This window comes from Taudactylus pleione, unplaced genomic scaffold (genome assembly GCF_031769625.1).
Source record: "Taudactylus pleione unplaced genomic scaffold, aTauple2 ptg000053l, whole genome shotgun sequence".
In the NCBI taxonomy this organism is placed as follows: Eukaryota; Metazoa; Chordata; class Amphibia; order Anura; family Myobatrachidae; genus Taudactylus; species Taudactylus pleione.
In genome coordinates, this window is record NW_028284455.1 from 13,734,584 (window position 1) to 13,761,758 (window position 27,175).

General features: G+C 36.8%; 1 protein-coding gene across 3 annotated transcripts in view; it reads left to right on the forward strand.

Moving 5' to 3' along the window:
* The window catches only part of KCNH8 (potassium voltage-gated channel subfamily H member 8), a 543,344-nt gene that overhangs the window by 387,585 nt on the left and 128,584 nt on the right, over positions 1-27,175 (forward strand). Inside the window, exon 8 of one of the 3 annotated variants that reach the window (XM_088463391.1) lies at positions 22,393-22,464. The exons of the other annotated variants lie outside the window; for them this stretch is intronic. Within the exon in view, the coding sequence (XP_088319517.1) occupies positions 22,393-22,464 (72 nt within the window). The remainder of the gene's footprint in view (positions 1-22,392; positions 22,465-27,175) is intronic. 3 annotated transcript variants of the gene reach the window in all.

Sequence of the window (27,175 nt, forward strand, 5' to 3'; positions counted from 1 at the left end):
AAATGATATATTTTGAGGATGCATGTTATAAATTCCTCTATTTTTCGGACATATCCATTTATTGTTACCTCATGCATTTACTAATTCCCTTAGTATTTCTGCACATACCACATAATCCGCACCTAAAAAAACTTTTGAAAGGATATTAATGTTGGTTTTTGGGGGCGACATAGCACTTCTGACTAGATTATCTTTAACACTCTTGGCCTTATGGCATATAAATTGAGGTCTATCTAGGATGAAACTTTTTAAAGGGGGATCTCCTATTAGGATGGAAAAAATTGACTTGATTATCTTCTATAGTGCACATATAGTATATTATAGTGCAGCATGCAGTGAGCCCCCTATACACAGTCACTTTAACAGCACAGCCACTTGTGAGTCTGGACACAGCCACTTTAATGAGCAAAGCAGTGCATAGCTTGCGAGTGAAAAGATGCCGGTTGTGGTGCCTTTATATAGAAACCAACTCTCATGAGAAACAGACGTCGGGAGGATGATGTTTGGCGTCAAAATGGGATCCAAGACAAGCAGGAACACCCGAGCCACGGCTCGGGTGGACTCTGATCCTCGGTGTTTGCAGCAGTTCGGATTCCAAAGAATCCGAACTGCTCATCTCCATTGCGGATACTTTTGCACCACACAGTGAGCTGGATGTCCATCCATTTTCTCAAAGTAAGGGGCACAAGTAATAAATAAACACTTATCTAGTGCAAAACATGTCAGTGCCCATGGTAATACACCCATCATCACATAGCATCTTCCAGGTGCTCCACAGTTAGTTTGCATAAGATATGTAGCATGAATGTTATCAAGCAGTTCCCAAGAACTTTCTTCCTATCCACAGCCTTTTCATTCAATCAACAATTGTTTCCTCATCTTTGGAAATATGATATCTTTTGAACCACATATTTATTTTGTATAAGGGTGAGTCAAAAATTATCCACACTCCAGTTATATTAAAACTTCTGTTGGCCGCACTGTCTTATCAACGCTTTCCATACTGGGTCGCTGTCTCCCTAATCACTGCTATGCAGTTCGAATGTGTTACAACAGTTCATTTGTGACTGCAGTGCAAGAAAAAAAGGCTGCCCCACTTGTGATTTGCAAAAAGAAGAGCAGCATGCAGTGATTAGTTTTTTTGTGGTCTGAGGGTGTGTCTGGTGCCAATTTTATCAAAAACTTTGTGCACAGTATGGAGATAGTGTTTTGTCATGAAGAAGTGTGTTTGAATGGATAGAGAAGTTCATAGAAGGTCGCACAAGTGTCAGCCATGAAGAAGGAGCAGGACATCTGTCCATGTCCACGACTAATGTGAACATTGAGCGTGCACGTGAACTGATTCTGTTGGATAGATGAGTGACAGTAGATTATGTTGCAAATCATTGTAAATCAGCCATGATTCACGTCTGATGAAGAGGTAAAGACAGCAGTGCATTTGTGTCTCGCAGCTCAGCCTAAAAATTTTTTTAATGAGGGCTACGAAAGATTGTTGACAGATGGACAAAGTGTATTGAAAAGCTGAGATTTTGTTAAAAAATTATGTATTTGCATTTTCTGAAAGTTGATTAAAATAAATCTACAGCCAGAGTGAGGATAATTTTTCACTCACCCTCATACTTTGATTCTGACTGTGCAAAGTCATAAGAGTATGGCTTGAGACCAATTTAATTTGAGACACACGAAACATGAAAACTTCTCATAAAAAAGGGAATTGTCATTTTACTGTGACTGTAGAAGTAACTGATATCACAGTAAAAGGTACAACATATTGATTTGATTTTCAAACTTTGTAGAAGCTTGGGAGGTTTTCAAATCTTTTGTTGACAACCTGACACCATCTCCTGCAGTGATTGATGGTGTTAGTATGCATTGTCTATGCATCTGTAACTCATGTCTAGAGACTTGATGCAAATTATTTATAACCTTAGCCTCTTTCAGCTTCTCATGTAGTTCCTGTACTGATGATACAGTACATTTCTTGAAACATTGAAATAGGAAAATACTTTGTATATTAGCCATAGTTAACAAAAAATAAACTCTGCAACATGGATTTATGTTGACTGTGATTGAATACAAATTCCAGCAAATGGTCTGCCCAGTTGTCCTGCTGATAATTGTTATAAATTTGGAAATATTGTTGAAGACATTGATTTACTATAACTGTTTGACCAGTTTGTGAAATATATCCCAATGATAATTTCAATTTAATCTGCAGTTTTTTGCAGAAAGCTTTCCAAAACTTTGAAGTGAATTGTGGACTTCTGTCTGAGACAATGGTATCTGGGCAACCATGGAGTCTATAAATATTCCTTTAAAATACACAAGTTGTTTGATAAACAGAAATCAATTTAGTTAAAGTTAAAAAATGTTAAAATTTACAGACTTTATTTGAAAACACCAGTATGGTAGTAAAACTTTTGAAAACTGGAAGATCTCTAACAAAAGTCTAAGGAAATGTTCATCTAGAGATTATAAGGTACATGCAATGGATACAGCAAACCAAATGGTGGTATAGGAGAAGTTTTATTTCAGCACATACAGAACAGTTTCGAATATACATACTGTTGAATTATTTTAAAAGACTGTATCCACCAATACTTGTGTATTATTCCTACTAGTATGCAATTTAGTAGATGGAACAAACAGACTAGATTTAATAGTCAATCATCTTCCAGAACTTGAGCCCACATTGAAATATATATTTCTTTGACAGATCTTAGATAGTTAGCAGCTATTGGGAACATATTTTTCCAAATATCTTGTGGATTAATAACCACCATTACTTAATTTCCTGGCGGAGTAGGCAACAGGCTTTGAGAATGATCAGATTTTTCATCATATTGTCTGGACAAGACATCTGCATTTGTATTTTTAGATTCTGGTCCATAAGTTACTAAATACAGTAAAAAAGTAAACTTGTGAGACATTCAATCTTTGGCTAACTTGATGAAATTCCAAATTTGATTATCACTCATCCATCTATAACGTATTACCCCCACCACTGCTTACATGAAAGAGAGATTTGATGACATCATCTCTTTGAGTATTAATAATTGGTGGATTTTGGATTCCACTGTTAATTTTCTCACTCTTGATTTTCCTAAAATACCTATAATTTATGTTCTACCTAAGGTGCATAAAACCCCTAACAGTCTGCCCAGAAGGCTGATAAAATATTCATGCAGATCTCTATCTCAACTGATTTTACAGTACTTTGATTTCTATCTTCAGCCTGTGGTACTGAAAACAACTGCATACATACATACATGATACATTACAAGTGATTTTTTTGAATTGGCTAAAAATTATGCATACTGCACTGCATGAGATCTTACTAGTGATCCTTGATGCTCCAGTTTGTATAACTTACAAAGTAGGTATGGAAGCCATTACATCCTAGTCCACAGAATGGAGGTCCACTTATTGATTTTCTGCTAATTTTGACATATTGTTTTACACACAAAAAATAATTACAACTTCTAGGAACTACAATGGGGTCAAACATGGCACCATCATATCACATTTGTTTCCACAGCTGCTGATATTGGTAAAGGATCCACCGGTGAGCTGACTGCTGAGCTGTTTGTCTTTGTGTTTTTTAACCAGATTATGTATATGTCTACAATTTTGCTTAGCAACATCCCCTGATCCATTCATGTGATTTATCAGGTGCAATACTGATGTGGGTATCATATTCTGCTTATTTGTTTCAACTTCCATATATTGACATTATATTTGGCTAATATATGTGTCTATGTCCTTTATATTATTTTTTGTTATATTCTTAGATTTTATGAGTGTACTGTATCTAATTAGCACAGGTGCTTTATTGGATTAATAATTCACACAGGTAATAATTTACAGTCTTTGGGTTAGTAAGATTGTGGCAACCCTTGAGCAAGGTGCTTATGACAGCACTGAAATAACTGTCAGGTTCAGACAAATTTTCACTTAAAACAAGTACTGATATTGCCATGCTTTTATTTTTAAATATCATGATTTATGTTTGAGGCTGGATTTACTGTGGAAAACATTGACCAAGTATCCACTGTGACTGCATTGCTTCTATAATATATCTGAAATCAAACAAAAAGCAAGGGTGCCACCTAGTGCAATAATGTGTGAAATAACACCAATAAGTGCAAATAATATAAGTAAAACCTTACTAAAATCAAGGATGAATGGGTTATCTGTATAATATGAAAGAATTCCACACAAAAACCCAGCAAAATTGATGTTGATATGTTTTAATTGGACTCCAATTGACATAAAAAGACATAAAAAAACAGTGTAATTCAAATCTACATAAAGGAAAGCATAAAAAAGCTCAAGATAAAAAGAAAAATATATATCTTATCTGAAATAAACACCAAATAGGCAACGTCACCCAACGTGTTTCATCGAGATGGTACTGTGTCTCATCCCTCAGACTCCCTCAGGGGTAATGAATGTCATCTCACACAGATCTGGGTTTATATAAGGCTCACAATTAACATAATTGATTGAACAATGTAAACTGGATTTCCTCTAATCTGAAAGTGGTGTATACCATATGTATAGTGTTAGAAACTAGCTGTTTAGTAATTGATTTAATGATTTATATGAGATCTATAACCTATTGGGAATGTGTTCCTATCATTAAAATATGTAACACAAACCACATTTACTAAAAAAAAGACAAAAAAAATGGCAAATGCCAAACCGTCACCCCAACTGCTGCTAAACATCACTGGCAGTAGGTGTGGCTATCCTATTTGACTATTGGACTGCACAGCAGCCACAACTCTGGGGCTTCCACTAGCCATATGATCCTGATATGGTATAGGAGGTGGACAGCACTGCAATAGAGTAGAATGTGTTTTCATGGATTCCTCAATAGCTCTTAGTCCACATGTGAGGCATAGTAATGTGTTAGTACAGGTGCAAGGGAAAGAATGTGTTACTGCAGAGGTGAAAGAGGAAAATGTGTTACTACACAGGTGAGAGGGGAATGTGTTACTATAGAGATGATGGAGGGGAATGTGTTACTACACAGATTAGGGAGGAAAATGTATTACTATAAAGGTGAGGGAAGGGAATGTGTTGCTACACATGTATGGGAGGGCAACATGTTACTACACAGGTGAGGGAGAAAAATGTGTTACTAAACAGGTGAGGGAGGGGATGTGTTGCTACACAGGTATGAGAGATGAATGTGTTACTACACAAGTGAGGGAGGGAAATGTGTTGCGCTAGAGGTGAGGGAGAGAATGTGTTACTACATAGGTATGGTCGGGGAATGTGTTACTACACGGGTGAAAGGGGAACCTGTTACTACACAAGCATGGGAGGAAAATGTCTTACTATGCAGGGGAGAGGGGAATGTTTTACTACAGAGGTGTGTGAGGTGAATTTGTTACTAGACAGCTGAGGAAGAATAATGTGTTACTGTAGAGGTGAGGGAGGGGAATATGTTAATATAGAGGTGAGTGAAAGGAATGTGTTAATAGACAGGTATGGGAGGGGTATATGTTACTACTGAGGTGAGGGAGAGGAATGTGTTACTACACAGTTGAGTGAGGTTGATGTGTTACTAGATAGGGGAGAGAGAGGAATGTGTTACTGTTGAGGTGATGGAGGGAAAATGTGTTACTACACAGGTGATGGAAGGGAATGTGTTAATACACAGGTGAGGGAGGTAATTGTGTCACTCCAGAGGTGAAGGAGGGCAATCAGCATGATCTGTGCAGGCTTTATTAGGTGTAACAGCATAGAGATAGTAAAATATTGAAAAAAAAATGCATGTCCTCCCCTAGTCCATAACCAGTCTTAGACCTCTCAACCTGGACTGGTATGGGAAAATAAGAAGGAAAATTATGTTGGGTTCCCCCTGTTTTCTTATAACTGGCACCAAGCTGAATCAGCTGGGTGGATAATGCAATAGCAGGGAGACACATAGCTATTCCCAGCACCTTTGGTGGAGGTGGGAGCGAAGTTAATCTGTAATGACTAGCTCATAATATTGTTCTTTACAGTTGGTCTACAGATGCCAGCAAACCTGTTCAGCATGTCGGCACTTATGCAATAACAAGTGACATCATGCTCTGACATTAAGGACCAGCTGGCACCTGTACAGAAAATATTAAAATGAACAGCCGCACACCAAATTCATTAATTACAGTACATACTTACCAAATCCATGGATTGCTTCCTCTTCATTCCAATGGCCTTCTGAAAATAATTAACAAAAAGGCCCAAGGCCACCGAACTCACCCTGCATAGTGTACAGCACAAACATGATCTGACAGGTCACTAGCATTGTGAATTATAGGTTTAATGACCTCTAAATCCAAAATAATATCAATAAAACTATTTAAAGTAGAAATAGGGGGCCTGATTCATTACAGATTGCAACTGCGATTGTAGTAGTGATTATGCACGCAGTCTTACTGTGATAGTATGCTAAGCCATTGCTTCTCACTATGCCATCGCAGCACAACATAAGGATGCCTACTTTACCTTACACACATCCGTAATGTTTAGCAAGACTGCGAAAAACATTGGTACCATCGAGTACCATTGTAGCCTCACGCACACTTACAAAAGCTCTGACCTTACTCAGGAATTGCTAACCTCATCGCACGCTATGAGTACTCAAGCTGCGTATGGCATCGCAGTGGATAATTTAGGGACGCCATTGCAACAGCGTTCAAATGCACTGGCATGCCTTTGTTTCGCCAACCACCCCCGTTACTTCCCACAAATGGCACTTCCTGTCAATCACTCTGCGATGGGTCTGCATTGTCACTGTGATCGCAGTCCCAATCGCAGTGGCTGGTTCGCACATGTGCACTGCGATGCATATGCATGCGCAGATTGCAACAATTGGCCAATTGCGTGTGTAATCACAGTTGTGATCGGTATTTAATCAGGCCCAGAGTCCGTCTGAGACAACGCTTTCCCGCCTTCCCTTTCATGAAAAGCTCTCTAATAAAATGTATGTACTGTATGTGACTGAAAATGACAGAAAACCAGGATGCATACTTTGCTGTGTCTATAACTCTCCTTTAAAAAACATTTTCCTTATTAATTGCATTATCACAGCAAAAAATTATCATACAGGATCAAGTGATGTTGTAGCTATTACAATAGATTAGCATAATAGCAGCATTATACAGGTTGAGTCTCCCATATCCAAAATGCTTGGGACCAGGGGCATTTTGGATATCAGAATATTCCGTATTTTGGAATAATTGCATACCAAAATGAGATATTTTGGGAACGGGACCCAAATCTATACACAGAATGCATTTATGTTTTATATAAACCTTATACACACAGCCTGCAGATAATTTTACACAATATTTTCAATAATTTTGTGACTCAAACAAAGCGTGTGTACATACATGAAATTTATTTATGTTTCATATACACCTTATACACATGAAGGTGATGAATACGATATTTGTAATAATTTGTGCTTTAAACAAAGTTTGTGTACATTGACCCATCAAAAAACAAAGGTTTTACTATCTCAATCATGCTAAGAAAAATCTGTATGTCGGAATATTCCGTATTTTGGAATATTTGGATATGGGAGACTCTGTATTAAAGCAGCATAAAACACACTGAAATGCATATAAGACAGCCTTTTATATGTTCAAATTTTTAAACTAAACAGAAAAAAAACAGATTTCTTTCTGGAATAAAAGAAAATCACTTATAAGTAGCAGTGCGCCTTGTTAGATCCTAGAACTACCACGAGACTACCTGTGGTGGAAGTGAGACATATATAATTTCAAAGTCCTACTGAAATGTTGAAACATTTAATCTAATATACTGCTAGGTTTCATTTATTTTTAAATCAATATGACAGAAAGATATAATACAACTGCTATTATGTCCTTATGTGTAATTTTGTTTGATTGAAGGATTTTATTACATCGGTTAAAGTAGCAATGCAGTTTTATGCAGAAGTAAAATTGGAAGGAGCAAAAAGTATCCAAATTGAAGTAAAGGATAAGACCCAATCTATGGCACTTCCAAAGAGATGGACAAATAAAATACATCTGTAGGGGATGCCAGACTATGGATCTACATGAAAAAGGTTGACAATGTCTAGATAGACACCAGATGTTAGACAACAATAGGTCGACAGGGACAAAAAGTTAACAGGGATACTTTTTCATATTTTTTTTAGAGTTATGGGTAGGCACTTTCCGGAGGGTTAGGCTTAGGCACTTACCCTGGCAGTTAGGGTTAGGCACTTACCTTAATGGTTAGGGTTAGGCACCAGGAGGGTTAGGCATGTACCGGAGGGTTAGGCATATAAGGGACGGTTAGGCTCAGGCACCTACCCCAACGGTTAGGCTTAGGCACTAGGAGGGAGGGTTTGGGTTAGGCACCAAGAGGAGGGTTAGTGGGAAGATTAGGGTTAGAAAAAAAGATCATGGGTCGACCATTTCCGCGTCGACCATTTCCACACAGATCATGTGTCGACCATTTTCACATAGACCTTTTGACCCCGGCCGACCATTTGTACATGTCGACATTCATCCATGTCGACATTTAGTGTGTCGACATTTTATTCCCTGTCAACCTATTGTCTGTCTAACATGTGGTGTCTATCTAGACATGGTCGACCTATTTCATGTTGATCTATAATACCACACCCATCTGCAGGTACAAAAAGATTGTGCCACTCACGCAAAGCATAGAAGTTACTGGTAAATGTGACGCTTTATTTGATATAAATAGTTTTGTTCCACAAAAATAAATGTAATTTGTGCATATTGGTGCAAAATTAGGGCCTTCATCTAATATGTAATCTTTTGTACAAGACATTGCCATCATGGCCCATGAGTGAGAGTCTTTAATATGACTAATAGCACTCATGTGAAAGTAAGACTTTTTATTTCTCCCCTCAGGAGAAACCCAAAGGGGAGATGCTGATGAGGATGGGAGGGTGTACTTGGCGTCTTTGGCCCATCATAGAATCATGTCATAGATGTCCTGCCAATTCCCTATGGACCCATGAATTGTGGCCATGTCCTGCTCATTTCATGAGGAAGTGGGCGAGACATTGGAGAACCACATACTTTTCCAGGGGTTTGGGGAACTTTTTGAAAATTTGTGAGTCTCCCAGATGTTCTTAGAAAGTAGGTAAGTATAATTGTATTTTAATTTTAGTTAGTGTCTGTCAGAAGTGCAAGAACATGATACAGCAACAGGTACACTGTACAGCAATAAGTGCATAGCATATTTATATATAGTACATAAACAATAACAGGAATGTGGAAGTTGAGGCCCAATTGATATCATTAGGCCTGACAGACTCTTGCCTCTAGTAGAACAACTTATTCTAGGCTTTCATGCCTTATAAATTGCACTCAGTTATATAAGAAAGAGACTGAACTATTAGACAAAAAACAAAGCAAGTTCTTCAAATGTAGCATATCTTCACCCTGTCACACACATATCTATTTAAATTGGACACAAAGGGAAATATATTTCCAGGCAATGTGTCCTCCAAAAGTCCCATAGTGTTCAGGTACATACATTTCTGCCTATTACAGTACCTCAACATTGGACATTTTTCTGCACACCTTTGTGGCAAGCGAGGAAACACTTTTGATGTTGATGGTCATGCTGTGCAGTTCCAGAAGGCACATTGTGACCTTCGTCGCTATTAGAGTCCCCCTAAAAAGTCTATATTGAGGTGCAATCACACCATCATCAGAGAACATGACTAGGTTTTGCTTTTTGGTCCTGAAGAAGGAATATCTTTACAAGGGATGTTGGATTCTGGTACGGGAGTATATTTACTAATATTATATTTACAATATTTAGTATAAATGATTTGAAATTGACTAAAATCTATCAACATCGATGTGTTTCTGGGTTTAAATCTCATATTTACAAATACTTAAAAAAGCAAATCTAAAGGTGTTTGTTAGTAAATGTGTGATTAAAATCGACCTTTAATAAATTTACTGTACTCATAGGTCTCTCATCAGCTCAGGGCCTAAAACCATCACCTAGTCAAAGAACCCAATATCACAAACGGCCCAATGGATTGCATAGTCCTGCCCAGTCCAGATGCAGTAGGAGAAAGGGCACAATATAGTGTGGTGACACTTCCTATTTCTTCACTGTATGGGTGGATCTCTCCAGCCACACACAGAATCCATAGCTCACTATCACCATCTATCTTCATATTGCCACAATAGTCAAAGAGTTTGTGTGTGGTCCTGATATATCAAGGATATCAGAAAACATCTGTCTTATGTTAGTGCATCATCTGTCATAGAACCTTGGAGTTGCACCTTCAGTCCAGTCCATCATATAAACTAGTATTACATCATGGGGATAAGAAAAAGAGAAGTTTTCAATGTTAGAGAAGTGGCTACCAGAGGGGAGGAGAAGCATAGATTAAAGGCAGAGTTGATAGGTCTAGCTGTTGTGTATCTTGTGATGACATCAGAGGAGAAAAGTGAGAGAGAGGTATGCCAGACAGGAGGAGGTTGCAGTAAGATAAACTTATATAGGTGGTGATGACTCTCTAAGATCCACCAAATCAAACACCAATATTTTCAACAGATACAATGACTACTGGGATAGAGGCAGGGTTATACTTGTTGCCATCATCTGACATTCTGGCACAGGCAGTTGGAAAACATTTCTACAGTCTGAGAATAAACCACAGAAAAGATGAACCTGGCTATAAACATATAAAGCCCAACAAATGCACGCCGCCTCTCATACCAATTGATTACTTCCTCCCACTCCCGCCTCCAAGATTTTGCCCGCGCTGCTCCCCACCTTTGGAACTCTCTCCCGCTTCCCATCAGACTCTCCACCTCTCTTCAATCCTTCAAACGGGCTCTCAAGACCCACTATTTCATCAAAGCCTTCCAGCTCTCATCTTATCTTGCTGCTACATACTTCTTCCTCCATGCCCACCTCCTCCATGTCACCCCTTTTTGTCTGTCCTTCCCCATTAGAATGTAAGCTCCTATGAGCAGGGCCCTCTACCCTCTTGTGCTTCTCCTTACTCTACCTTCATCTACTTCTTACTCTCTACCAGGGCACCTAATACCTGGTTGCTTTGCATTGTTGCTTATCTGGGTGTTATGGTCGCGAATGTAGCAATGTATATTATCCATGTCCTGTATTGTATTGTATTGCTCTGTACTGTAATGTAAGTCACTGTAAATCAACCTATTTGTTTATGTACTTTGTAAGGCGCTGCGGAACACTTGTGGCGCCATATAAATAAACGATAATAATAATAATCATAGTCCTTGTGATTCCCATTTCTCTGTCTTCAAGTCCTAGTGGCTTTCACATGGATTTAAAAGAAAAGGAATAAAGTAAAAAGGTCTATCATGGGGGTTGAAATTTAATAGGTTAGGACAGAAAAGTCTTTCCAATCTTTACCTATTAACCCAGGGGATGGTAGATTTGGAAAAACCCTTATGTTGCAATATACAGTAGGGTATTCCCTGGATTGTTATGGATAACTGTGCATTGGGGTACGCTATAATGGTATGTAGTCAGGAAGCCGGCGGTCAAAATGCCAACTGCCAGCTTCCCGACTGTGAAATCCTGGCATGGGACTAATGATAGGCATCTAAATACTGATGCCTATCATCAGCCCCATGCTGAAATCCCGATGCCCGGCATACCGAACATAGGTAAGCTGGGTGTCGGGACCTGTTAGCCACAGAAGGGGGGTTAGGTTTGGGGACTCCCAGGGGGACAGAGTTAGGCACCCCCCCGGGAGGGTGAGGGTTAGTCTAGGGGAAGGGGGGTTAGGGTCAGGCACTCCCTGGGGGGAGGTTAGGGTTAGGGACCCCTGGGAATGTTAGGTTTAGGGTGCGGAGGAGGGGTTAGGTTTAGGCACCCCTGGGGGGAGTTTATGGTTAGGGACTAGGGGGGAGTTTATGGTTAGGCACCCCTAAGGAAGGGTTAGGGGAGGGTTAGGATACCAGGCACCATTGGGATCTTTATCTGCCGGACTTCTGGCACCTGTATTTCATTTATGCAGTTAATCTGCAACACACTTTTTAGACAGTTCTTGTGATTGCAGTAGCACCTTTAATTCCATGGTGTTGCCAATGCCAGAGTGTTTTAAAATAGTCTTATTTTTGAAACTTCAGTGTTACCTTCCCTAACTGGGGGCCTGGTGTGATGACCTGTGGGTAACATGTCAGCAAATGAACAGATGATCTGATGGCAAACATATTCTGAGTGTACCTTCACTCCACAGCCTGGATAGACAACAGGTTCCAATCCCAAAGTGACTGTAGGGAATAGGTTGGGTATCTCATGGAAGTGTGGGCAAAAACTCTCATAAGGAATATGTTGATTGGCATTTGATCGACAGTATTAACAGATAAGTTGGAGAGAGTTGCCTGGGCCTTTTCCAGATTCATTTGGACTCAATAGTCCCAATGACCCCTTTCTTCTCTCATCTTTTTCATTCACAGGCTTAATTCAGCTGAACTCCATTGGCATTGTAGGAGAATTGTTGACTGGAGCAGCTTTCTTGGATGAATGTGTCACTTCTCTGCATCTCAACAATTCAGACTTATGTTGAACCTTAACAGCCTGATACAGATAAACCCCTTCTCACCAAGTATATTTAAAAGCACAATAACCATGACTTGGGTTGCTATATATATTGCTACAGTCCCTTATTTGCATAATCAATCTCTTTGTTTATGCCATTTGCAGATAAGTCCCCTAACCTGCAGCACTACCAAAAAGTCTCTGGAATTAATTAGTCAGTCCATGAAGGTGGCCTATATAGTCCCCCAAATTTTTCATATCCAGACTGATGCAGGCCACTTTTGTATCAACAATTAACCAGGGACGTGCAGTCATGGTAGGCAGGGGAGGCCTCCCCTGTCATACACCTGAGATTTGATATAAAAAATCATTTGAATAATACAAAGAATATATTTATTTATCACATCTTCTTTGTTTATTGTAATACTTTTTATAGTTAACACTCACCAGCCTTGTTGAGCTCCTTGGGACTGCAGGGAGATGAAAGATGAGGCAGCAACAGCTCAGCCTCCCTTCTGTGTAGTCAGACACTGCTTGCAGAGTTGGCGGTGGAGCCACACCACAGGCAGTAAGCTGCACAGAAAGAGAGCTAATAGAGGCAAGCCTCTGAGTATGGGGGCATGCATTGAGCATGGATGGACACCTTGGATGTTTCATGTGACCAGGAAGTGGACATCAGTGTTTAGAGATCAGAAATCAGTCAGCGGCAGCAAGAGTAGACACAGTGATGCAGATAGGAGAATCAATGGACACTGAAGCTTAGTGTAGTGAGGGGAGAGTTACAGTGATTAGGGAGTGAGACAGGCTTCCAGCACTCAGACCCATCTCCATGTGTTCCTCCCCAGACACTGACCTCACCACATGTCACTGCAATTAACAAGGGACCATATGAACCACCCAAGATTATTAAGGCCAGGGTGACTATAATCAAGAAAGCATCATGATCATCATCGTCCCTCTTCTTTTAGTAAAACAAATCTTATGTTTTTATTTATTTATTTATAACCAGTTACTTATATATCACGCACATATTCTGCAGGGCTTTACAGAGAATATTTCACCATTCACATCAGTCCCTACCCTAGTGGAGCTTACAATCTATATTCCCTATCACATGCACACACACATACACACTAGGGTTAATTTTGTTGGGAGCCAATTAACCTACCAGTATATTTTTGGAGTGTGGGAGGAGTACCCAGAGGAAACCCATGCAAGCACAGGGAGATTATACAAACTCCACACAGTTAGGGACGTAATGGAAATCAAACCCATAACCTCAGTGCTGTGTAGCTGTAATGCTAACCATTACACCATCTGTGTTGCAAAGTTTTGCAAGTAAACATTTACAGAAAAAAGACATTTAAAAAAAAAAAATAACCTAGTCCATGAGCAATTGTTAGTAGGATGAGTATAATCATAAAGTAACATATAAAGAATGTGCATGACAACACAAATTCCTACAAATGGTAAAAGATAGTAACCATAACAGCACCTTCAAAGCTAAAAATAAACATGCCAAGTATAAGGGGATTGACTAAGTTCAGCCATGAGTCAACCTAAAACATAAAAATAAACCATAACAATAATAAAAATAGAGAACAACCAAAAACATAAAAATATTGGTAACAATAAAAAAAAGTACGAAAAGAGGGTCCATCTGGTTTAAACAAGGAACAAAGTTATGCAGTTATTCTTAGCGGGTGCAAAGTGTGAGCACTAAAGCACAGGTTCTCAAGCTCGGTCCTCAGGACCTCAAGCAGTGCATGTTTTCCAGGTCGCCTCACAGAATCACAGGTGAAATAATTATCTCCACCTGTGGATTTTTTAAAATGTGTCAGTGAGTAAAGAGTACACCTGTGCACCTGTTGGGTGACCTGGAAACTGTGAACTGTTTGGGGTCCTGAGGTCCGAGTTTGAGATTCAGTGTTCTAAAGGAAATAGCCTATCTATCTGGTGGTTTAGAACCTAATCTGTTAGCTCAAAAATCTTTAGGATTTATGTGTGAATATTTAAATGTAAGATGTCCAAGAAAAGACCCCATGTATTATAAAATATCAGAACTCCCTTCTCTATATCAGGAAACACAGCACTCCTATTAATATGTTTTCCTAAGCTCCTTTCTAAAATCTGTTACAAAAGCAAGTGAGGGATTCATTCTCATAAATTAATTCTCTATTTATGGATAATGAATTTATGAGCCAACATGAAAGCTACCATCATCAACCATAGGTGTACATACAGAATTTGTTTGGAGGTAACTTGACTTGTCAGGGATCAAAATTGCACAAGAGCATGACAACAGGATCACATGTCAAAGACAGTTGTAAAGTCATATTAATAAAATGTAAAACTTTATTCCAAAGTTATACTATTTTCCTGCATTCCAAAAAGAAATAGAAAAAGGATGCTCCTCTCTGCCACACTTAGGATCGCAGCCAGATTGACACTTTACCTCTTTTTGTGTATGTCTGTTGTCTATAAATTGCGGTTTATATTGAGGAATAGATCATGGAGTTGGATCAATCAGACATATCTGTGACTGAGGAGCCACCACTCCACCTATCTTCTAAATGCAGTTTTGTTTGCAGATCTTCAGCTTCATCTGTGCCTCTACTGCTGAAGAATAATCAATGACAGATAACCTGTCAGCAACGGATCCCTGTGTACAAAACCAGCAGGTTTTTTCATTGTATAAGAGCAGGAAAAGTGCCAGTGTCTTCCCCTACCTATCTTGCTTCTCCCTTCATAAGTCCAGAGATAATCTTTCAGTGGAGACAACAGGAGGGTCTTTTCTTTTTATAACCAGATCTATTAAAAGAGTGTAGGGTTATTCTATTCAGCTTTAAAAATTGCCCAACCAGCACAACTCCCTGACAATAATTTATGGGTGTCTCCCTTTTTCTCATTTCCTCTCAGAGGAAAATGCCATTTAGTGTGTAAGCAAGTGATGAATAAACATCACAATGTGAAACTATGTATTTTTTTTAATGTAGGAGTGAAACAATTGGCCTGTGGAAGTTTGTTAGAACTTATCTTGGAATAAAATTCAAAAATTTAAATCTAACCAAAGGAAATCAGGATTATCTATATAAAATGAATGTGAAAACTTCAGTATTGTTTATTATAAGTGATTGCTATTTCAAAATACTATAATTGACACAACACTTTAAATGTAGCTCTGTATATAATGGACAACATAAACCAAGATAACAGTAGTAATTGTTATGACACATTTGGTTGCCATTAATCGGAAAATGTAAAATAATTTTATCAGTACAATATGTAAATAAAATACTTTAACATTTAACATATCAGCTCATAAATGGAAGCCCTCTCTTCCCTTCCCTTCTCCCTGTCCCTCCTTGCTATATTTACACCCTGTTCCTGTCTAAATGGTTCTCCTCTCTGGGTGCAGGGGCAAATGCAGGGATTCTAGAGGAGGGTTTCCAAATGTTTTATTTTAGATTGAATGTGGTCAGCCCATGAAGAGAAGTATACGAAGTATAAATATCATGTAACAGGTTTTAGATATATACATTACAAGGCCAGCAATCACAGTGTACCGTTAGATGTTCAGTACGGTTAGTCTGAGCTGAATGGGGTTTTTTCCATATGTGAGCACTATTCCACAAACCAAGTAGCCAGCTCTACAATGCATTGAATCAAGTCCAGGAGTCTGGGGGAGCAATAGATTACTGACCACTGACCCCTGGACTTATATGTACACGTTAGTCAATTATGTTCACTGGATGGTGTATGTAATACAGTATTAATAATTAACACTATATATGGTCTATAGTATAGGCTGGGAAGACAGTATAAAAGCTAGGGAAGACAGTATGAAAACTAGGAAAAACAGTCTAAAAAATATCTATCTGTATAAAACCTATTTATTTCATATTAAAAATATATGAGGTCAGGAAAAAGTTAAATACCCATATAAGTATACATACAAGTATAACAAGGAGACATAACAAAGCTTTCTCTAAGCACACATTCTGCCACCATGTATAAGAATGCCTGTCTCTTCTTGCTGGCAAATGCTCTCTGGTGTGAAGTGCTGATTAAGGCCCTGATTCAGAGCCAGACGCTCTGACCAGAGCGCTCGCTCTGAATCAGGGCCCACCTCCATTAAAATGGAGCGTCCTCCTGGATGCTCGTATAGCTGTGGGTCACCACCCACAGCATATACGAGCGTCCAACAAGATGGTCGCGATGGTCTTGACCATCGCGACCATCGAACTTGCGAGTGAAACCCTGTGGTCGGGTTTCTCAACCGCAAGGCCAGGAGTGATTTTGGCTCTATCAGAGCCAAAATCACTCCCACTGACATCACTAGTGATGTCAGTGGGGCCGGCTTCAAACGGTAGGCATTCCCATAGGAACGCCTCCGTCTGGCAGGCATGCCCCCGGAACGCCCACCAAAGGGGCGTGCTGTCAATCAACATCGACAGCACGCACCCTTTGGTGCGAGACCCGGAGCGATGGAAAGTCCTTCGCTCGCCGGGTCTCGCGCATGTGCAGTGGAGAACATCGACCCACTTGCGAGCAGACTGCCGCTCGCTAGTGGGTCTGAATGACCCCTAAGTGCTCAGATCAACATTCATAGCAGACTTTGTAGTAAAAGCTGTTGTCACTGGGCATGTGCAGCAGCACTGTTCCATCTCTTGTTCTAGTCACTGCTGTAATAAAACTGCATTATATACTACCACTATTAAGGTCATGATTTGAGCCACTGGCCAGGAGTAGGATTATATGGAGGTCCAGGCAACTAGAAATCCCCCTGCACTTGCTTATGATGTGGTTTGTCCCATTGCTGAGGTGGGGAGCTGTTAGGGGTTCAAGCACCTGCCAGTTAATATATAGATGTCCACTACTGTAATATATCCAGAGATTTTATAGTGCTATTACTTGTTGTATTTGATTAAAGGCAAGCTAAACCAATTTCATCAACATATATTCTTCATGTACTAATGAAATAATCATCACCATATGGATCCATTTCAAAACTGTATTATAATAGAATATCTAAGATACATAAATTATATGTAAATGATTGCTTGCACAGTAGTAGTTTATAAGCATCGGTTTAATGAGTAAGTAGACCAAATAGAAACAAATAATGTATTGTCAACTGACTTATGATGATGACATGTGGGTTAAAAAACACAGAAGAATGGCTCCTATAAATATTATGGTTGCTCCTGATAATCTGATTTTTTTAAAATTTATAATAGTTAACCAGCAAAGTAACTTTTTAACAATGACATTTACAGTAGCATTTAATTTCCTATCAGTTGATATATATATATATATATATATATATATATATATACAGTGTATATATATATATATATATATATATATATATACAGTGTATATATATATATATAGATATATATATATACACAGTGTATATATATATATATATATATATATATAATGAGAGAGAGAGAGAGCTATAGACTGAAACAAATACCTTGGCACATTGCACTTTAATGACAGTTGGTCTGAACCCTGTTCCCTCCCACATGTGTCAGTAATGTTACTTACAGAGAGTTCTGGCATTACAGTATTCAGTCTGCAAACACTTATACTGTTATTTCCCATACAAACCTCTTCTGAAAATCAACAAATAATAATATTATCCACCAATAAAAATGTACAGTATAAAGTATAGAATAAAGAAAAAAGGCACACAGTGATGCACAGACAACACACATAAAGAAAAATAAAACATTGTGTAGAGGAGATATCCTAATAGTGAAGATGAAAAAAAAAGGTAATGATAAGGATGATCTTTTTAATAAAATTAAGTACTGATAAGAGAAAAAGACATACAGTATGATGGCAAAGAGAGATGGAGTAAGAGGAAGAGAGAATGGAATAAAAAAGAGGGGGTGGCACTGAAGAGAGAAAATAGAAAAGAAAAAGAGACAGGAAGAAAGATAGAATTAAAAAAACAACAGGCAGTGCAGGAGACAACATTTAGTATACATCTAGCATACTTGCCTACCCTCCCAGAATGGCCGAGAGGTTCACAAAAATTGGGTTGCACTCCCTGCCACCCAGAAAGGTGGACTTCCCAATGTTTTAAAGTAGCAGTCATTTAAATGGCAAAATCAGGTTTAGTTTCCCTTTTAAATAACTGCTACTTTAAAACATTAGGCACTCTTGCACGGAACTTGGCGATGCCTGCAGTCCGCAGGCTATTAAAATACCTGCGGGAGTTTTGTGTTGTTGCGTCTAAGACGCAAAATGTAAAAAATCATCTAAGTCGCGCCATATGGTGTATAGATACTAGGTGTATGAGGACACATCTGTATGAAACTTAATGTCAAAATGTGCAGAAAGCAAGGACCAAAGTGTAAGAAGTACTGCACTAATGTGACAGGCCTGAGAGCCATAAATAATCCCCAATGTATTTATTATTAAAATGTGTTGTAGGAGTAGGATTTAGTTTTATTAACTAGGTAAAATATGAATGAACACGGCATTTCCTCTTTTCTCAGCCCCTGAGGTTAGCTAGTTTTGAATTTATTGCTTTTTGTTGCTAAATGTCCTTTTTAATTATCTGCTTCACTTCATCAGCATTAACATTTTTAATGGTAGAGCTCATTCTTTTATCGTAAACTTGAGATGATTTTCTGGTTCATTTTCATTTTCTTCATTCAACACGGTTTAAACTGAATACCTCTAAGATAGTTCTCAAATTCTAAGAATATGTCTCAGTGCATTAGTATCATCCTAGCCTGGTTTATTTATTTGCAGTAAAATAGATTTGTTACTTTTTTCATATTTTGTTTTCAAAAGAGTATACAAAGTGTATAATGCTAATTGTCTACTGGAAAAAAGGCTTGAAATTTTAAATATTCTATATTCACAACAATTAATAAATGTTAGAATGTTAGAAATCTGGCAAAGTAGCAAATGATTAAATTAAATACACAAGTCTAGACTTGTATTGTTCCCACAATTATATATATACTGTACAGTATATATAGCAAGCAATTGGCGGCACTCAAGACAACTTGAAATAAGTACAGTAGACTTGTATTACATCAACGTTTCATAACCTTTAGTTCTTTCGTCAGGATCCCGACGAAAGCACTAAAGGTTCTGAAACGTTGATGTAATACGAGTCTACTGTACTTATTTCAAGTCGTCTTGAGTGCCGCCAGTTGCTTGCTATTGTTTCCTCCATCGATTGATGTGAGGCATTGTGGTGGGCACCAGACTCGGTATCAGCAAAACGCACAAGGGTGTGCCGGCTAAGTGTTCCTATATATATATATATATATATATATATATATTTTTTTTTTTTTATATATATATATATATATATAATCTATATGTATATATATTATATATATATATACTGTTTGTATGTATATATATATATATATAAATATATATACACGTTGCTTCTATCTATCTATCTATCTATCTATACACACACACTAACTAGCTGATCATCAAACCTTATGCTGTATGGTAGTATATTTAGGCATTTACTGGAAGTATGTTAGCATCTATTATACTTATTCAAGTTGTGAAGAAGTCTTTTTACAGGACTTTTGAACTATGCTAATCTCTGATATTTACTCTTTCATTTCAGTTGTATGTTTTGGGAGCACTGTAGCTTGTAGTATATTACTCTCATGTGGCAAAAAAAAGTCACATTCGCTGTGGCTTTCCTAAGAGCAAAGCAATAACAAGCCTTCACCCTAAAATATAATCGCTTTTCATTCTGTCAGATGTAAGTTTGTTGATTTTTCTAGCAGTTTTTAAGCGAAGTAAATGTGAACAGCTAAGGTGCGTGGGTGCTATAGTAAAGAGACTTGTATATTATCCCGCCTCAAACTAGATATTTCAAATTATCCATTCTATTAGTATATTTGGCACAATGGATTTCAGCTATTGACTGTATTGTGGAAAATATATTTTGTAGAAATAGATGCTAAAAATACTTTGCTAAGTCAGTGATGGAAAAGTCTGTTGTAAATAAACATTTTAAGCAGTCAGTTTCAGACAGAAGTTCTATAAAGTATCACAAGTTTTTATTTATTTTTTTCCAATTGTAATAAATAGCAGAGTGATTTTAATAAGGTAAAATCATTTTCAACTGAAGTTACCTTTTTAATCATCCAAGGTTCATTTTAGGTTGATTTTTCTTACCTTTATTTCACTTTCATATGCTATAGTTTTGATTGGTAAAATGTATCATCAAAATCACTTTCTGACAAACCGCAATCTGTGAAAAATTAGAAGGTGGAAGATCCAAAAAGAGCAGAATTTATGTAAAAAAAATCAAACAAAATGTTCTGTCTTTTGGTAAATCTGTTAATTATGATGAGCATATTATATCTATGCTAGGCTGATAATTTAGACAATAGGTGACTACTGATTTCTTAGACATCTTAGTGACTATCATATGCAGTGTATAAAGAGTATTAGAGCTTTTAGGATTCTGAATAGTGACTGTACATTAGATGAGATTTCATCCCATCCCCCTCTTCCTCTCATTACTGCATGTTTTCAGGAACAGCTGTATCAGTTAGTGAATGAGTTATCCTGACGTCAATACAGCGGATGAATCATCCAATTCCTGATTAATCCTCATTTAATAGTGATAGAAAGAACATCTATTGTCTATATACTCTGCATGAGGATACTCTGCATGAGGGAAGCTGACATGGTCCCCGGCAGTTACTAGAAACATATAAACTGTGCTTTACAATACATATACATAATTTACAGTAGATCCTCCAAATGCTTGACTGGTCTGTACTTCAGTGACATGCGTGTGTTTTATCATGGATGTCATAAAAATCTGTAAATTTACAAGCACTTATACAGTATCTTGCACTTGTACCACTCATCTGGATAAAAACAATTGACATGCATGTTTTTATCTTTTATCTAAGACCTTATGGTTAACTACATAAAGTGGTAGAATTGTGGTAAAAGGCAGAGCTCAAATGGAGTCCTGGAATGCTGGCATACAGTACTTAAAACATGATTCCCATTTAATATAAACCTTTTGACTATCAGTGCAGTCAGTGTAACAAATAGTTGGTATTTGCTGCATTGGAACACCAACTGCCAACACTCTGGCTGTTAGAATTGTGCAGTGAAGTTGGTAACAGAATGGAGAGTGGTCACATTCATCAAGTGCCAACTTCATTCACGCACCCATGTCATTAACTTTTTAAATGTTTATGGTCACTCCATTATTTCAAACATTAAATTTCAAGTATTCCAGGACTTTTAATGTACTCTGTAGTATGTAGTGGTAACCAACAATGATAGTAATGTAAGTTTAATGAACCAGGGAGAGATCACTACCTAAAGTCTATATTAATGAACTAAGAAGGATAAACACTTTAATCAGGACAGTATCAACTTGGCCTTTGGTTAAAGTGTCCATAGCTCCACTCTCCTTATTTGCAGCAGCTACACTGAGCTGTTTTGGTATAACATTGACATCTGTGTGAGTGTAATCTGAAATCAGGAGTGTTTAATGCAAACCATGCCAACTTTTTGATTTTCTTCCACTTATATAATTTTCTACATGTAGTTGTATTTTAGAGCCCTATATTTCATATCACCAAAAACATTATTTTCAAAACATTGACTTGTTATTGTATTTTTAAATTCAGCAAATTAAACCATCTTTTTTATAGCGAAATATATATTTTGATCCCTAACAATAATAAGATTACACAGTTTGCTTATTATAAACAATTAATTGTCAGAAATAAAAAGACTAGATCCTTATTACACTACTGTCATCTTTTTTCCCTTCCTGTTTCTCTGGGTGTATTCACAAAGAAGAAACAAATAAGTCCGGGAAGTGGATTGTAAACACCATTGAATCTAAGGCTCTAAAAATCCACCCTAAAAGTAAGTGCCTTATTTTATCCTAATTTTTACATACACACTTAAGTAACAATTTGGCCAAATTATATTTTATGATAAAAACTGAAAAAAATCCTTAGTATATTTTTTGTGTTTGCAATTTTATTTTACATTTTTAAAACACTTCACAATAGTAAAAACCCATAGCCCTTTCTGAGACATTACTCACTAAATATTATTTATAAAAACACCCAACTGATATGTTTTAATAGCAAAGTTTTAATGAGCGTTATTTTTTAAAATTGAATTTGATAAATATACTTTATAAAATTCTACGTATTAAAAAAATACATGATTAAATCTACTTTTGTTGAGAGAAAAAATGAAAGAGAAAAACTGATCTTAACTCAAAGTACCTATTATAATAATTTTTATACTATTTCATATATCAAAAGTTTTAGGATGAATATGAAAGCGAATATAACGTTATAGTTTTCAAATGAACCCCTGAGTAAAATAATTTGATTAGAGGAGGTATAGACATTAAAGTAAGTTCAATAAAATAACTTCTTCAGGCATTTGTTTTGAAGAATATATTTTAGGGATAAACCTTTTTTTCTGAAAAGGTAGATATAAAACTTTGCTAATTAAAATCAATTTTTGCATAGATTTACTTAAAAGTATATCCAGCAATTAAATTATGCAATTAGGAGAACAATAATGTTTTAATCTGGAGATGATTAGTAGATATTGTTATGCAAAAATGTATGTATATATATATATATAATCTTTTCATTTTCTAGCTAAAATGTTTAAAATGTCAGTTTTCACAAATGGAAATAATAAGAAAAGGAAATAGCAATGACTTTGAATTGTCCCTCCTTTCTATGTTTTGTGATACAGTATGTTATTTTGAAAACAATATTTATATATATATATATATATATACATACACAAAACAATATATATATATATATATATATATATGGTGTGCCTATGTATATATATATTTTTATATATATATATATATATATATACATACACATATATATGGTGTGTGTGTGTGTATATATGTATATATATATATATACACATATATATATATATATATATATATATGCAGTGAAGTACATGGACAGTGAAAAAACAATATCCATTAGATGCATAGTATTTAAATTTTAACAATAACTAAGTTGGGAATCTTACATTTTAATACAACATTGTGTGTGACTGTACCAGAGCAAAATACCATTGTTGGATACATTTATTTATTATTTTATCGATGCAGGGAAGTAGTAGAAAATATAAAGTACAAAACACTTTTGAAAACAATGAGCAGAAGAAACTAAATACAAGAATAAAAACTTAAATAAGTATTACTTTGTAGCAATGGCCACTTTGATAATGTAATCCCTCCTTTTCCTACCTCATTGTGCATTTTGCGGGTGTGGTGGTAGCTGAAAGAAAGGTATATAGTCACATTGTCAAAATTCAGAATGTTGACATACAATATGACTGAATTTCAACACCGATTTCATGGTAAGGGTTAGATTGGGGTTATTTTTAGTATAGGATTGAATAGAAAATCCAATTGTCTACATGACAACTACAGTATTGACAATCTGGCATTCTGACAATGTCAATATTATGTACAGTAAGTATCGGCATTTGACATGATGACTTTATGCTATCAACATTCTGAATGTCAATAAAATATGCCTCAACTAAAACAGATATTCTCAGTTGAATTATTTTGGAATAACACTGTACTAATTAGCTTTACTGATGTTATCATGTAACAATTTATTGAACTGGAGCTCCTCAGAACTGCTTCTAGTACTTCTACTACATCTACTGATAGAGGACATGTTTTAACTGTCCCTGCTACTGCTCATGCTAGAATTCCTAGTGCAAAAACAAGTGCCCGCCATTGTCTTTAACTTGTAAGGCATGACCTTCTAGCTCCCAGTATAGATCTGTCACATCCAGTAGCGGCTCCAGTGGTAGGGCTGCAGCACAGTCCAAAATTCAAATATGGGAGCCACACCAACTGCCAGTGAGTCCTGGCTGGCAATGTTTGGCAGCATTTGGAAGGGCCGTTGGTGTGGCTCCCCTATTTGATTTTTGGATTGTGCTGCAGCCCCATCTCTAGAGCTGCCACTGATCACATCCCAGATAGGCAAATCCAAACATCAGAAAAAGACTGAGGCTCAAGAAAGTGTAAGAGTGAGAATTGACATTTCATAGTCTGCCAAAATTACATTGAGTTATTATCTCACTGAGGGTGAGGGTTGTATTTAAATTAAGCAAGATACCCACTCATTTACAAAATAAAAAATGTTCAATTTTGTGATGGCCCAAAGAAACACAAAAATTACATTACCTGTCACTGGAGTACATTGTTTGTTAAACTTTTAATCTATAAAAGAATAGTCAGATGTAATCTGTCATGTCCTTGTAATAGTAAGACATTCTGGAGTTTTCCCCACATGTATCTTTTATTAAACTGCCATCCTACTATCTATTTGAGGCTGCTCTACCCATCTGTTCATATACATACAATGCTATCTTGTTGTAGTATAGGTCAACTATTTTATCTGCTGCTGCTCTACCACTCTGTTTCATTTATTTGTGTCCAATACCATATTCTTTTAAACTGCAATCCAACTACATATCTGGAGCTGAAGTCTATTTCATTTGCATCCATTGCTATCTCATTGCAGCAGGCACAAATAATGCTGCCTTTAGGTGACAGATATGGCAAAAAGACAAGAGAAAAACAATATGTGGAAAGGGGGGCCCTAGACTGCACACCCTGAAAATATACGTAATGGGAGGTGCTACCTGTGGAGACTATTGTTGCAAACATACAAAAAAAATTTACAGATGCACAACTCCAACATTACTCATTATGTATAATACATTTTGCAATAGCATTTTGCAAATAATAAAAGGTTTTGGCATAATCATGGCCATGGTTATGGGCCCACCCACCGCACCCAGGTAACCTCTGAGGGTGGGTCCCTAACCTACTGGGGTTGAAATCCAGAGCGCAGGACACCCCCAAACCAGCCCAGCTGAGCCAACCCAGGGCATCACTCCAATAAGGAAAGGTGAAGTGTAAAAAAGTAGGATAGATAAGAGCAGCAGCTGCTGCATGTAGGGAGGTGAGAAATAAAGATGTGAAAATAATACATATATATCAAACAAACAATGAAAGTGCTAAAAGTGAAAGAAAGGAAAAATGTGTATATAATGCGATGCCCTGAAACAGCCCACCCAAATCAATCCAGGGGACCCACGCCCCAAAAATCAACCCTTAGCTGCACTGCAGTATAAACATTTTTAGGACTTTCCTAGATTGTGCCTCTTGTTAAAGTGCAGTCAAAATGCCAGAGAAAAACAATATCAGGTCAATGTATGTAAAGCTTGTTTTCAAATTAAATGTTATAAAAAATCTATTTAATATTGGGTGGATGTAAAATGTTCATGCTGTCCACTCACTGGAGCTTATAATGTTACAAATTGTGAGGTCATTATAAAATACACAAAACCAACACTAAAACACACAATTCTTTCCAGAACCTCAAAACAAGAAAAAATGGCTGGTCGCTCATAACTAACAAATATACTTGCCTACAGCTTTGAACCAAAAGTTTATAATATATGCATCTTTTAATATATAAAGCAAAATTAAATCATTTAAACCTCAAAATGAATAATTTTAACAAAACCCTACACACAAACCTATGCAAAACAAATTATTCTGATCTTGTTTTGGTATAATGTTATTTTATTTCTCTCAAATATTTCATAGTTAGAAATTGTCTCTAACTTCTTGGTACAAGGTTTGCATCATTTATATCTGGTAGTGTTATTTTACCCTTAGTAATGGACTTTAGTTTGCAACACTGATCAACTGCAGCTTATTATTTCTCTTATTCTTTATACGAATATAAAATTCATGTCCTGTCCTTCTGTGAGAAGGTCATGAAAATGATATCGGTGATATGTCCTACCTCAGGTGTAATCTAGATAATAAAATTCTAATTATATTCAATGTCTATATGATGATGTGGATTGTAGATAATGAAGGTCCATCTAAACTCTACTGTGTGTACCATGCTAATATGCATCCATTGTCCATGGAATATATTTTATGTCTGGCAAGTATGTTCTCTAATAAAAGGTATGCACTAAGGTCATACTGCTAGCTATGAAACAAACACAAGTATAACCTATTCAATAAGTTGGAATAGCATCTCTTCTCTTTGATCCAAAGTTAATATTGTGTATATTTACTCTGTTTATTTTAATTTGGTGTGATCAGCTTTCTGGGATTGAGAAATATAAAATGTAGGGGAAGACTTATCAAACCTTCTAAAGAGGACATGTGTAGATGGGTTACCTATAGCTACCAATCAAATTCTAGCATCTATTTTATAAAATGTACTAGATAAATTATACCTAGGATCTGATTGAATGAAATAGGCAACACCTCCACTTGTCATCTTTAGAGGGTTTGATAAATCTCCCCCATAGTATATATATTGTTATGACATAAACAAAATATAGTGTGATAGTGTTCATTTACTCCATACTAGAATTAACTTTGTAGATGGAAACAACTTCAGATCTATATGGTTCAGTTGATATTTACCTCAGAGTGTGACCATAGAAGTGAAATAAAAATAGAAACAAATGTACATTGTGTATAAAATAAGATATGTGGAAAAATGCATTTATACTAACCTAA